The sequence below is a fragment of the Saccostrea cucullata genome, unplaced genomic scaffold (genome assembly GCF_032062105.1).
Source record: "Saccostrea cucullata isolate Sc308-1 unplaced genomic scaffold, CSIRO_AGI_Scuc_v1 ctg2266, whole genome shotgun sequence".
Lineage (NCBI taxonomy): Eukaryota > Metazoa > Mollusca > Bivalvia > Ostreida > Ostreidae > Saccostrea > Saccostrea cuccullata.
The window spans coordinates 64,028-79,337 of record NW_026926595.1 but is presented as its reverse complement, the minus strand read 5'-3'; the positions used below and the strand labels follow the sequence as shown (position 1 = coordinate 79,337).

The window sequence follows — 15,310 nt, the reverse complement described above, 5'->3', positions numbered from 1 at the left end:
ACTTAATACAACATCTCTGACTGTATCTGTGTCTTATAAACAACATCCCTGACTGTACCTGTGTAGGATACACACTTTATACAACATCTCTGACTGTATCTGTGTCTTATAAACAACATCCATGACTGTACCTGTGACTTACAAACAACATCCCTGACTGTACCTGTGTCTTATAAACAACATCCCTGACTGTACCTGTGACTTTTAAACAACATCCCTGACTGTACCTGTGTAGTATACACACTTTATACTACATCCCTGACTGTACCTGTGTATTATAAACAACATCCCTGACTGTACCTGTGTCTTATAAACAACATCCCTGACTGTACCTGTGACTTATAAACAACATCCCTGACTGTACCTGTGTAGTATACACACTTTATACTACATCCCTGACTGTACCTGTGACTTATAATCAACATCCCCGACTGTACCTGTGTCTTATAAACAACATCCCTGACTGTACCTGTGTCTTATAAACAACATCCCTGACTGTACCTGTGACTTATAAACAACATCCCTGACTGTACCTGTGTCTTATAAACAACATCCCTGACTGTACCTGTGTATTATACACACTTTATACTACATCCCTGACTGTACCTGTGTCTTATAAACAACATCCCTGACTGTAACTGTGACTTATAAACAACATCCCTGACTGTACCTGTGACTTATAAACAACATCCCTGACTGTACCTGTGTAGTATACACACTTTATACTACATCCCTGACTGTACCTGTGACTTATAAACAACATCCCTGACTGTTCCTGTGACTTATAAACAACATCCCTGACTGTACCTGTGTAGTATACACACTTTATACTACATCCCTGACTGTATCTGTGTCTTATAAACAACATTCCCGACTGTACCTGTGTCTTATAAACAACATCCCTGACTGTACCTGTGTCTTATAAACAACATCCCTGACTGTACCTGTGTCTTATAAACAACATCCCTGACTGTACCTGTGTCTTATAAACAACATCCCTGACTGTACCTGTGACTTATAAACAACATCCCTGACTGTACCTGTGTAGGATACACACTTTATACTACATCCCTGACTGTACCTGTGACTTATAAACAACATCCCTGACTGTACCTGTGACTTATAAACAACATCCCTGACTGTACCTGTGTCTTATAAACAACATCCCTGACTGTACCTGTGTCTTATAAACAACATCCCTGACTGTACCTGTGTAGTATACACACTTTATACTACATCCCTGACCGTACCTGTGTCTTATAAACAACATCCCTGACTGTACCTGTTACATATAAACAACATCCCCGACTGTACCTGTGACTTATAAACAACATCCCTGACTGTACTTGTGACTTCTAAACAACATCCCTGACTGTACCTGTGTCTTATGAACAACATCCCTGACTGTACCTGTGTGTTATAAACAACATTCCTGACTGTACCTGTGTAGTATACACACTTTATACTACATCCCTGACTGTACCTGTGTGTTAGAAAAAACATCCCTGACTGTACCTGTCACTTATAAACAACATCCCTGACTGTACCTGTGACTTATAAACAACATCCCTTACTGTACATTTGTCCTATAAACAACATCCATGGCTATACTATTTGTTATAAACAGCATTCACGGCTCTAGCTGTACAAATCTATGTTTTAATATTATGTTATGAATTATTATCGATCGTGTCAGTGTGTAGAGTGACGGATAGTGATATCTTAATTACGTACTTGTTTTCACACATTGGGGATGTCTTCTACCTATTATCATGTTGTTAATTTTGAATTTACTAGGGGGAGGTAAATGCAACATTTACAATCTCCCCCTAGTAAATTCAAAATTTACAACATGATACTATTCCAACTTTTTAAAAATTTCAATTCCACCTATTCCCACTTGCAAATAACAATAGATGTTTAGATAGTTAATTTGTTTTTACAGTAACTAGATTAATTACAACTGCTCTTTAGATTTACCTGTATTTAGTACATTTTAAGACAGACAATAATGAAAACATAGATCAATGAGAAAATATAATTTATTTTGGATTTTTGAAATAATAATGTCTTACAAGAAAAAGCACCTTAATATCTTAATTTAAGATAAAAAAAATATTGAAAAAAGCATTCAGATAGGTGGGTTTTCGAGAGAAAAAAATAAAAATCGATTTTTCTTTGAAATATTAGTAAAAAATTTCATTTGTAATTTAATAAATACCTGTCCTCTATTCCAATAGGTTTTTATTAATCAATGTTTGTATAGTAATTATAATTATGTTTTCATAGTTAATTATTTGTTTACACAAAAATTCCACCTATTCCCACCCAAAATCATCTTTTTCTACCTGATTTTCTGTTATTGTTTGGTGTTTTGGGGCAGTTTACGCTTTATAAACCGCAAAGCGGTTTATAAAAAAGCGTAAACTGTTCCAACCCAGTTTATACCGTAAAAAATGGGTAGCTATTAAATTCATTCCTTATAATTTAATTTTCATTCATTTGATGTAAGAAAAACGATGATTGTACAAACAAAATGACTTCAATTTGTACAAAATTTGAATGTAACGTCAGCGGATTAATACGTTTCTGACGCAAGTCATTGTGACGTAGGCAACCCATTTTATACAATATAAAAGAATTTTTTTTAATATCCAATCAAATACAACGTTACAACCAGAATTAAATTATTGACAAGTGCACATCATGTAATGACAAAAGCACATCACATAATTACAATTAAGCACATCATATACTGATGAAAGCACATCACATAATTATGAATGCACATCATTAATTTAATTTTCTCATGATAAGACTGTCCAGGCGTTCCATAGTGAGGCATATTTATGGAACGCCATCACTGCCTTATAGCATACAACTATGCATTTATTATGTCAATTTATCATTACAAGATGTGAACATATCTTTACGTTATGTCATTTTTTATGATATGATGTGAAAGTATCTTACATGTAATATCATGTCAATGCTGCATTACATGAAGTAAATACATTCTTTTATTATGTCAGCACTTCATAACTTGAAGTAAAAAATCCATTTTGTTAAGTGACTATGTGTTTAAATTGTGTTAAACTTTATTACGTGAAATGAATGGGTTTTTTTTTTTATTACATCATTTCATTTTTTTAATATGCGAGGTCAAATTGCATTCATGTCAGTGCTTTATTTAGCTGCAGATCTGTAGCTCTCCGAAAAAAATATTGATAGACCGCAGAGCTACAGTGCCACCCATTGAAAAAACTGTATATTTATTGCGCTACGGAGAGCTACAGATCTGCAGCTATGCTTTATTAGTGGTGTAAAAAGTGTATAACATAATGTGAACATATCTTTATATTATATGAATACTTTCTTACATTATGTCAAAACTCCATTCCGTGATGTGGATATATTATTAAGTTATGTCAACGTTTTCTTATGTGATTTAAAAACATCTTTATATTGTGCTTACTCTTCATCATGTTGATGTTTTACCTATGAGATGTAATGTCTCCGGTTCAAATAAAATACTAAAGATTCCAAAAGTTCATTACCTGAAGTAAAAATACATTTTAATTATCTCAAAGCTGTATATCTGGTATATAATGAATGTTGACGACCGTGTTTTAATTACTGGTAAGAGAAGGGGGGCTCCTCGTTGATTCGGACGAATTTCAGGCACATAATATCAGCCCCCCTCTTTTCCCATATACATGTATAAACCATAGAAAATGTAATGTTCATGGAAAGCACAGCCCCGTCCCCACTTTTTCCTTGAAGTATAGTCCACTACGGGTAATGTAGTATACTTGAAAAAAAAATTAGGACTGTTTTTTTAGTAAAAATTTTTTGTCTGGCTGGCCTCCTCTTTCAAAGAAGATGCTACGTCACTGGAATTAGTAATTTTTTCAACCATTCCAGTGCCAGAATTCTATTACAAAAATCTATATATCAGTCTAAATTAGTTGAATATGCCTTAGCAAGCATGCATGGGCACATATCAGTGGTGGATATGGGAATCTTGAACATGAAAGGGGGCGATATATGGTTGGAGACCAAGACCAAGTGTGGGGAGCGAAGAAGCTCCTAGGCTTTATAGTTTTATTTAAAAAAGCTTCAACTTAATTCAGCTAATTTTATGCAATGTCCTACAAAGTAAAATCAATAAATTTATTAATCTTATGTATATTTTAATCACCAAAGATGGAAAGACGGGATTCCTGACCCCAACCCACCGTTGCACGTTTGTTATACGGTGTGTTAACACTTTTTAAAATAGAAAGGAAAGATAGAGACTGATACAAAAACATATGACAATGTTCTTAATAAGATAAAAAGTTTAATTATTCTTGCAGCTTCAACCTACACACTATCAAACAATTAACTTTGTTCTTCGATGCAATTATGGTCGAAGATGGATGTTGTTACAGGTACAGTCAGAGATGTTGTTTATAAGTCACAGGTACAGTCAGGGATGTAGTATAAAGTGTTTATACTACACAGGTACAGTCGAGGATGTTGTTTATAAGTGACAGGTACAGTCAGGGATGTAGAATAAAGTGTGTATACTACACAGGTACAGTCAGAGATGTTGTTTATAAGTCACAGGTACAGTCAGGGATGTAGTGTATAAAGTTTGTATACTACACAGGTACAGTCGAGGAAGTTGTTTATAAGTCACAGGTACAGTCAGGGATGTAGTATAAAGTGTTTATACTACACAGGTACAGTCGAGGATGTTGTTTATAAGTCACAGGTACAATCAGGGATGTAGAATAAAGTGTGTATACTACACAGGTACAGTCAAGGATGTTGTTTATAAGTCACAGGTGCAGTCAGGGATGTTGTTTATAAGTCACAGGTACAGTCAGGGATGTAGTATAAAGTGTGTATACTACACAGGTACAGTCAGGGATGTTGTTTATAAGACACAGGTACAGTCAGGGATGTTGTTTATAAGACACAGGTACAGTCAGGGATGTTGTTTATAAGTAACAGGTACAGTCAGGGATGTAGAATAAAGTGTGTATACTACACAGGTACAGTCAGGGATATTGTTTATAAGTCACAGGTACAGTCAGGGATGTTGTTTATAAGACACAGGTATAGTCAGGGATGTTGTTTATAAGACACAGGTACAGTCACGGATGTAGTATAAAGTGTGTATACTACACAGGTACAGTCAGGGATGTTGTTTATAAGTCATAGGTACAGTCAGGGATGTTGTTTATAAATGACAGGTACAGTCAGGGATGTAGTATAAAGTGTTTATACTACACAGGTACAGTCAGGGATGTTGTTTTAGTGACAGGTACAGTCAGGGATGTTGTTTATAAGACACAGGTACAGTCAGGGATGTAGTTTAAAGTGTGTATACTACACAGGTACAGTCAGGGATGTTGTTTATAAGTCACAGGTACAGTCAGGGATGTTGTTTATAAGACACAGGTATAGTCAGGGATGTTGTTTATAAGACACAGGTACAGTCACGGATGTAGTATAAAGTGTGTATACTACACAGGTACAGTCAGGGATGTTGTTTATAAGACACAGGTACAGTCAGGGATGTTGTTTATAAGTCACAGGTACAGTCAGGGATGTTGTTTATAAGACACAGGTACAGTCAGGGATGTTGTTTATAAGACACAGGTACAGTCAGGGATGTAGTATAAAGTGTGTATACTACACAGGTACAGTCAGGGATGTTGTTTATAAGTCACAGGTACAGTCAGGGATGTTGTTTATAAGTCACAGGTACAGTCAGGGATGTTGTTTATAAGACACAGGTACAGTCAGGGATGTTGTTTATAAGACACAAGTACAGTCAGGGATGTAGTATAAAGTGTGTATACTACACAGGTACAGTCAGGGATGTTGTTTATAAGTCAGGTACAGTCAGGGATGTTGTTTATAAGATACAGGTACAGTCAGGGATGTAGTATAAAGTGTGTATACTACACAGGTACAGTCGAGGATGTTGTTTATAAGTGACAGGTACAATCAGGGATGTAGAATAAAGTGTGTATACTACACAGGTACAGTCAAGGATGTTGTTTATAAGTCACAGGTACAGTCAGGGATGTTGTTTATAAGTCACAGGTACAGTCAGGGATGTAGTATAAAGTGTGTATACTACACAGGTACAGTCAGGGATGTTGTTTATAAGACACAGGTACAGTCAGGGATGTTGTTTATAAGACACAGGTACAGTCAGGGATGTAGTATAAAGTGTGTATACTACACAGGTACAGTCAGGGATGTTGTTTATAAGACACAGGTACAGTTAGGGATGTTGTTTATAAATGACAGGTACAGTCAGGGATGTAGTATAAAGTGTTTATACTACACAGGTACAGTCAGGGATGTTGTTTTAGTGACAGGTACAGTCAGGGATGTTGTTTATAAGACACAGGTACAGTCAGGGATGTAGTATAAAGTGTGTATACTACACAGGTACAGTCAGGGATGTTGTTTATAAGTCACTGGTACAGTCAGGGATGTTGTTTATAAGACACAGGTATAGTCAGGGATGTTGTTTATAAGACACAGGTACAGTCAGGGATGTAGTATAAAGTGTGTATACTACACAGGTACAGTCAGTGATGTTGTTTATAAGACAGAGGTACAGTCAGGGATGTTGTTTATAAGTCACAGGTACAGTCAGGGATGTTGTTTATAAGACACAGGTACAGTCAGGGACGTAGTATAAAGTGTGTATACTACACAGGTACAGTCAGGGATGTTGTTTATAAGACACAGGTACAGTTAGGGATGTTGTTTATGAGTCACAGGTACAGTCAGGGATGTTGTTTATAAGACACAGGTACAGTCAGGGATGTTGTTTATAAGACACAGGTACAGTCAGGGATGTAGTATAAAGTGTGTATACTACACAGGTACAGTCAGGGATGTTGTTTATAAGACGCAGGTACAGTTAGGGATGTTGTTTATAAGACACAGGTACAGTCAGTTATGTTGTTTATAAGACACAGGTACAGTCAGGGATGTAGTATAAAGTGTGTATACTACACAGGTACAGTCAGGGATGTTGTTTATAAGTCACAGGTACAGTCAGGGATGTTGTTATAAGTCACAGGTACAGTCAGGGATGTTGTTTATAAGACACAGGTACAGTCAGGGATGTTGTTTATAAGACACAAGTACAGTCAGGGATGTAGTATAAAGTGTGTATACTACACAGGTACAGTCAGGGATGTTGTTTATAAGTCAGGTACAGTCAGGGATGTTGTTTATAAGATACAGGTACAGTCACGGATGTAGTATAAAGTGTGTATACTACACAGGTACAGTCAGGGATGTTGTTTATAAGTCACAGGTACAGTCAGGGATGTTGTTATAAGTGACAGGTACAGTCAGGGATGTTGTTTATAAGTCACAGGTACAGTCAGGGATGTTGTTTATAAGACACAGGTACAGTCAGGGATGTTGTTTATAAGTGACAGGTACAGTCAAGGATGTGTTTTATAAGACACAGGTACAGTCAGGGATGTTGTTTATAAGGCACAGGTACAGTCAGAGATGTTGTTTATAAGGCACAGGTACAGTCAGGGATGTTGTTTACTCAGTATGTCACAGTTACAGTCAGGGATGTAGAATATAGTGTGTATACTACACAGGTACAGTCATTATAAAGCATCGCATTTCCATTAATATGAACTTTAATAATTTTGCTACCATACCTGTATATTTCAGGTATCTGCAATCATACCGGTAATCGACATAGCGACCGAGCAAGTGGTCAATGGTAGGTCCATGTATTTTTTTAAAGAATTTATTTCTAACTTATCTTTACATCTTTGCAACCTGTGGCCTAGTAAATATCGTGTACTTTGTAAATTTATAACTAAATAATAGTTTTGACAGGAGTTTCATTTCAATTCATTGGAGGCTTTTCCCGGGGTGCATTTGAGATGCTTATTTTAAAAAACATTGAAAACGCATGTATGAGCCTTATTCTACCTGCATATATACAAGATTTAAGTTACACAAGATTCTATCAATCATTTTATATGTTTTAGTTGACACTACTTGCGTGGTTTATGATTCATCATTAGCATTGAGCACGTATAGGATATTCAAATATTTCCCCCAGCTCCCCCCCCCCTCCCCCCAAATGATATATGATTGTTCAACATCTCACAGATTTTTATAGTTATGTTTTCAGGCATGTTCATATTGGAGACACTTAAGTAACTAATTTTTTTAACAAGTGTTTTCATGGATATATCCAAAGTCCCAAGGGAGACATGAATTTCTCCAAATTTCTGATCCATGGATTTACTGTCTTGGGATACCCTTTGTTGAGGAGAAAGGACATTTTTTTGTTGATTGTTTGGACCAGTTGTCTGTGCAGTTTTAGGGGTCTTTGTTGGTGTATGAGGCAACTGAATGTCCTCCATGCTTTTAGATTTCGCTAACTGAGGCACGTATGGTGTTTTCAGGTGAGTTTCTTCAGTTACGGTGTCATCTAATGACTCTCTATCCAAGTCATCACATCTCTGCTTCAGCGAATGAAAAAAATATATCTAGTTCATATTGATCTCTGATCACAGATTTAAAGCTATAATTTTACATCTGTAAAAAGATCCTTCAGTCAAAACTGCTGACCTCGTTTGTCTCGGTATCTTATAAACATTGATATTTTGACATGCGCGGATCTGGAGCCCCCCCCCCCCTTAGAATTTGCAGAGTAAATGTGACTTTAGAACCACCCCCTAAAAAACGCAGACCCTCCTCAAAACCACATTATTATCTATTTGAAATTGGTATGACTTGGAAAGTCTCCGTATGAAGTTTTAAAAGTCAAAGACTATCAGTGAATTATAAGGACCACATCCCTGGCAGGGTTTTAATAGTGGATGCTGTTAATCAATTTCGGTTGTTGAAAAAAATGTGTTTGCACGGCACATGTCAGTCGCAGTTGCTGTTTAAAAAATCACAGATACAAGTACAGTCCTAGATATAAAGTGTGGCCTAGATGTTACTTTTTAGAGATATCAGCGATCCATACAATAGATAGGTAAAGTCAAGTTTATACTTAATTTCCTCGATATAAATTATGTACTTCACTTAGCCATTTATTACTAATAAATTGGCGATCATAGCCTTTCTTAAAGAATATTTAATTCACAGTGGGGAATTCAGCAATTTCGTAGCGGTTCCCCCCCGGGGGGGGGGGGTGGGGGGCAATAAAAGGTAGAAAGGTAAGTGATCTGGGCGCTGCACTGAAGCCCCAATTAGTTCTAGAGCAAGGCCCTGGTAGGGGTCCGGGGGAGGAACCCCATGAAGCTGACAAACTTTACAAATAAGAGGTGTTTTCCTTGATTTTAGGATAAAAGACATATATATATATATAAGTTTTACATACAAAAAATTCAAACAGAACGGGGGAGGGGGGGGGGGGCATGTCCGGCGCGCCGGCCCTGGATCCGCCTTTGATTAAAATCAGAAATATACTATATACATAACCTATTTTTCATTCAAAATAATTTGTAATTAACTACATATACTCTGCGTTGATGGCGTATCAATCCGGAAATTTTTGCTCTGACTATTAGTGAACAGGTACAGTCGTGGATGTCCGGTACCAGCAGTGCCGAGTACAGGTCGGATGTAGGCTGACAGACCCCACTCCCTAGTTTCTTATCGAATGTAAACAGCTAAAAATTATAGATGTTATCTTATTATTTCGTACGGTATTTCTATAAATTTGGGATAGATATTCTGTATTTACAATATCAAAGGAAATTTATCATGTACTACGAGTTAAAGTTGCAATAAAAAAGGATAATACGAATGCTGTCGTCTGTACGAATCTGATACCCCTCATGTCTGTATGTAACATGTTTATGCTATGTTTCAGTTTGCGATGTGACAGTATATACTAGATATTTTGAAACATGTGTATCTATAATGCATAAACATTGATATTTCAATAAGTTTGAAAGCATTGGAAACCTACATTTTCGCTTTTCCACTGCTACTGGAACGTCGTCAACACACTTCGACGCCCTTGGCTTGCATGGTTGGGGCGCCGCTATCGGGAATGTACATGTCCTGATTGTGATATCGGCGAATTTTAAATGTTTTAAAATTTCTGTCGGTTGGCTCTTTTAACGGAGTGCCATTGGACATTCCTGTCGCTTTGAAACGGGAGATCCCGTCTTCTTCCCCTCTCGATCATGTCGATTTCACTTGTCGACTTTCTTAGGCCTGTGTCGTAAATATCGTTATTGTGCACACGTCTTGGTCATCAATACAACATAGAAAGAAATTTTATTTAAAAATCAATATAGTTCAACATGTAAATCTTAAAAACTTTACAAACTTGTTTGTAAATTGTTGTCAGTTTGAATTTTACGACATGTTTACGTACGAAGACCCACTTGTGGTAAAATGATCAGAAGAATTCATCCTTAATATGATAAAAGTTGGAAACCGGATTGTGTCTGTTTCTGCATGTATTTTAAACAGGTTGGGAAATCAAAGCCACTCCCCTACACATGTGAGGCGCTCTGGTGTGGAAGGACCCTCAGATATTGAAGATTTATTCCGCTTGGTGTGTCTTCGTACTGGCATAGCCAAAGCTCTCGGGTTTTGTCGACCCTATCTCATTCAGGAATCTGCCATCCTCAAACTTCAGTGTTGGAGGTAAAGAAAGGTTTATTTCATGCTGGAGTCCATAATCAGGATGACCCGATTATGGTGATGATATAGCATTACGTGATAGAATCATTGCTGAAACATCTTCAGATGGATGTACGATCTAATTCGTCATTTAGAAATTACAGGTTTTATTAATAGTGATGAGTTTCAGATAGTTAAGATATTTCCCAGGACATAATTTCCCCTTCATTTTCCTTCCGATTTATTTAAGTTATCAAATACCTTGTGCAGTTTAAAAAGGACTTTTAATCTCTAAAGATACTGCTTACTGAGAAAAGTGTTTATACTTCTTACTTAAAAAAAGATAATATGCTTATTTGCAAAAATTACTTAAACCAAATTAATTTTATCTTTTCGTCCTCTTTTTAAGTTACAATTCCCAAAAAAATTATCAGTTGTGTATATACATGTAAAAGTAACAGCATGTAAAGATTGATTATTTTATTTCTTTTCTTTCATCGCATTTTAATGTAGTTGATGTTGATAAAGAAGGTTACAACTAATTTTTTGGTTTTTTGCACACAAAATGAAACTTCTGTCCACAAGAATAATCATGCCATCCTTTGTATTCATCAGCGAGGGCAACGCAATGTTCTGTGTTCCCCGGGTCAGGCTGGCCTTTATCCCAGTTGTTGTATGCTTCCTGAACATTGTTTCCGTTAGAAATATAAACGAAAGTATGGTTCTCCAGCAGATCGGTGACGCCTATCCAAATGTTTTTAATGCCTGAAATAAAACACAAAGGGAAAACGTCAATAATTGTTCATACACTTCCTTAGGCTATTAAATCAAAAACTTTCTCTTAAAACAGCATCCAATGCTAAATTACTGATTGATTGATTGTATATTGTCTATCATCCCTCTCGAGAATTTTTTTCACATGTATAGAGACCCAACCACTTGCCGGTGGAGAGCTGCAAATTTTGTCCTATACTCGGCACTCAGGACCATTGAGCAGTGAGGGATCTAGTTCGTTCCAGCACCTACTGCGACACATGGGACCTCGGTTTATACGGTCTTATCCGAGGTCCTACAGTGGGATTCGAACCCGCGACGTAAGAATAGACTCTTTATTCCGCGACTCTAGAGCAGACGCTCTAACCCATGTGCCACGCGGGGGACCCAATGATTGATTAAAACTAGATGTCATTTTTTTTACAGTAGAACAAAGACAAGAGCATAACTCTGTTGGAGTTAATCATCGCACTTTTTTAGATAACCTGAATTACATCTGGAGGCTACGAGGTATTTCAATGACAGACGCTTGGAATTTAACTGGAGAGGGCAATTTATTGCAGCAGCCAGAAAAAATATGTGGTGACCGCCAGATATGTTTTTAAAATATCATCCACAGGCTTCTTACATACATGTACATATTGTAACGTTACAAGTTATACTATCAAATAAAAATTGTGTAAATACCTCTAACCACACTTTGAAGAAGCATCCATCTTTCCTCTGCAATTGTATTTGGTTCAACTAGAACTGCACTAACTCCATAGCAACTTGGCTGAAAAGGTAATTTAAATTTTAACAAATGTGAACTAATAATACAGATCTCTTGTTACATGAATTTGATCAAGTTCTTACTCTGACTTTTTAACATTTTATAAACTTTGAAATTAGCAACGGAACATGATTATAACAAAATCGAAATCTAAGTCATTTTGCAAGCAGACAAATTAGCAATTTTTTATCCCGAAAATTGTTGTCTTGATAAACGCTCTTGATTATTTCTCATTAGTTAATTCCTTACGAGGCATTTTCGCTATAACTCCACATCATGCGATTTGAACATTTTTATTTAGCAGTATGATACATCTGCAAAACATGTACACTGAGATTGAATCTCTTATTTAAAACATTACATATAAAGCGTCTTTCAAAGCTGTATGTGCAGGATTTAATTGAAATTGCATTCACTGCTATGAAAGAGTTGGAAAATATACATTCATGAAATGTCACGTATTCTCTGTCATGAAGTAAACAACAAGGTATCAACAAGTATAATTTGTATTCAGATTCTATAGAGCTGAGAAAGAAAACAAGTTCAAAAGATGTGATGTTTTTTTCTGACGCTTACATTTACACAGTATGTGAACTGTAACATCAATAATTACACCGGTTTCTGAAAACTTTATAAAATTATTGATGATATTATCTACAACTAAGATGATCAATTTGCATCAGATATTACATGAAATAGATATTTACCGAACATATTTATGAGATAAATGTTCTGAAAAATTCAAATTGACTTCGATTTATAATAAAAGTAAAATATATTTTAAGGACAACAATTTAATTCTAAGATAAGTTACTTTAAGTTACTTTCTAACAAAAACTTATGAAAAAGAACATGAGCCCTGGGAGTCAAACAATTCGTGCCAAATAACACCAATTAAGGAATGTTAACGTTTGGAAACTTGATAATTGAATTCAATAAAGCTCGGCAGTTTGGCTTAGCTTCAAATCAATTACACATTAAGGTCATACGAGACGTTTCTCAATAAACGTTTTGTATATCTTCAAAATCTATGAAAAATATTCAAAATTTAAATTACATTCTGATTTCTAAACCAGTTTCTAAACATCTTTTAAAAATCCAAACACGTAAACATTTGAAATGGGAAAATTTTTTTTTTCTCAAAAGGATTATATATAAAAAAAATATATATATATATATAAAAAATAAAAAAAAAAAAAAAAAAAAAAAAAACCTATTCCTGGTATCTTGCAGAAATGTCTGGTAAGGTACCTCAATTTTTTTTTAGAGTAAAAATGTATAAGTAGCAATACTTCAATGACAAACTTTTGGAAAATATTATATATTATCAAGGAACATCTCGTGTGTCCTTAAATCGAAATTAACTTAAACATATATATCCTAAGCATGATTTACTATCCTTTAATTATTATGAGGCAAAGTGATTTTACACATAACATGTACTTCTTAATTATGTAGCGAAGTCAAAAAAACTTATCAATACATTTGTATATCTAATGAACTCGGTATTAGTACAGTGGTATATATTAAGAACTTGGTATTAGTATACTGGTATATATATGTAATTAATGTTAATATATTTATAGAATTAATACAAGAACTCACAACTGCATCATTAAAGGTTCTTATTGCCTTCGAAAAGTAGTAACAATAGTCACCATATGGAACCCATCCAGCCTCACAAACTGCAAATAGTACGTTATATAGTGAAGTGAATGATAAAAAAGCTTAACTTCTTCAACACAATACATAATATGACAAGAGAGTTATTATATATTGCAAACAACATAGTATTATGCATAAAATTATGGAATCTATAGGTAATGAATATTGTTGCATCAGCAAAATATCAACATTGACCGAGGCGAAGATAACCAGATTACAATGATAACATCATTGTTTTCTTTTTGCTTTGTTTTTAAACAACATTGAAATATTTAAAACATTCTCCTGCAGTGGACTTGCTTAACAATTTAGAACTGTTGTCGGCTTTTGCAACCTATGTTTTGAACATTCTTTGAGATTTGATGATGACTTAACCATGCTGCCGCATGTGCGCTGACACTCCGGAAATTACAGTAAAAATAATGTTAAAACGCAATTATCAGTAAAAGAAATGAATAGGTTTAAAAAGCTTACCTTTTTTAGAGTTTGTGAGGGTTGACAAGCCGAATACTATACCTATCGAGAATAGCAATTTTGTTTGCATGGTGACCAAAAGGTGCTGTTTGAATGTACGCAGAAATATCTGATTTGAGTAAATGTTGGGTGAATGCATTGCTTTTATAAGTAAATGTTACTCATATTTTTTTTTGAAAAATGTCAAAAATAGTATCCTAACAACAGCTGTTTATACAGTGTAACAATACTACTCTTTATGCAATACAAACACATCCTTTAAAAACAAGTACTATGATACATTTATGTCACCAATGTGGACAGGAAAACTGCCTGATAGTTTAATCGTTAATTTTTCCCAATATTAATTCAACACATTTTCTAGACCCTAGAAAAATAATGCTGAATTAATAATGACATAGAGAAATACGCAACACCTACTTAAAAGTTAAATTTTCTGCTTTCGTACATTAACCGTCATGGTAAATTGGTGGACAAATCTTTATAGTTAAAACGATATTAAGAATTAAAGCAAACTTGAATTGCTCAATCAATGTATATTTTCTTCTGATAGACAGATAAGCAATTCCTTTTTTACTGAGTGATTAATGGTTGACAATAATGATATTTTTTTATCAAGTTGAGTGTAATGCCATAATTACAAGTAAAATCTTTGAAAAAAAGTACATGTAAAATGTTGGGGTTTTTTTGTCTGAAAATAATATAGCGATACATTAGAAAGTAAAGTCTTTAAACCAAAAAGTACTGTAACATCTGCTTTGTCAGTGTTATGTTAACTGTGAGAAATGTTTCTGAAGTAATGCAGCAATTAAATGTCACTATTCTATTATATTTTCAGTTTTTGATGTATGTATACACTACACAGCACAATGAAATATAGGCAATTTTCAATAAGAAAATACAGTTTGTCAGTATGTCGATTGTTTTGCGTGCTTTAACATACTGGACACATATAAATGTGGCTATTTACAACAT

The 15,310-nt window shown here is 35.1% G+C and overlaps 1 protein-coding gene across 1 annotated transcript; it reads right to left on the bottom strand.

Annotated features, from left to right (window-relative positions):
- Positions 1-11,115: 11,115 nt before the first annotated feature.
- On the bottom strand, positions 11,116-14,432 carry LOC134272184 (lithostathine-1-beta-like). Its single transcript, XM_062754436.1, has 4 exons — positions 14,336-14,432; positions 13,802-13,881; positions 12,112-12,199; positions 11,116-11,415 (listed from the first exon to the last, which is right to left on the bottom strand). The coding sequence occupies exons 1-4, from the start codon at positions 14,403-14,405 to the stop codon at positions 11,189-11,191; spliced, it is 465 nt and encodes a 154-aa protein (XP_062610420.1). The 5' UTR covers positions 14,406-14,432; the 3' UTR covers positions 11,116-11,188.
- Positions 14,433-15,310: the final 878 nt, after the last annotated feature.

Bases quoted from the DNA above. Each gene is read 5' to 3' on its own strand.
- LOC134272184 (XM_062754436.1), bottom strand. From the start codon at position 14,405: ATGCAAACAAAATTGCTATTCTCGATAGGTATAGTATTCGGCTTGTCA. The intron at 12,200-13,801 runs GTGAGTTCTTGT...TTACCTTTTCAG, and splicing joins GAACCTTTAATGATGCAGTT to CCAAGTTGCTATGGAGTTAG. The intron at 11,416-12,111 runs GTATTTACACAA...GTTTTATTTCAG, and splicing joins TCTTCAAAGTGTGGTTAGAG to GCATTAAAAACATTTGGATA.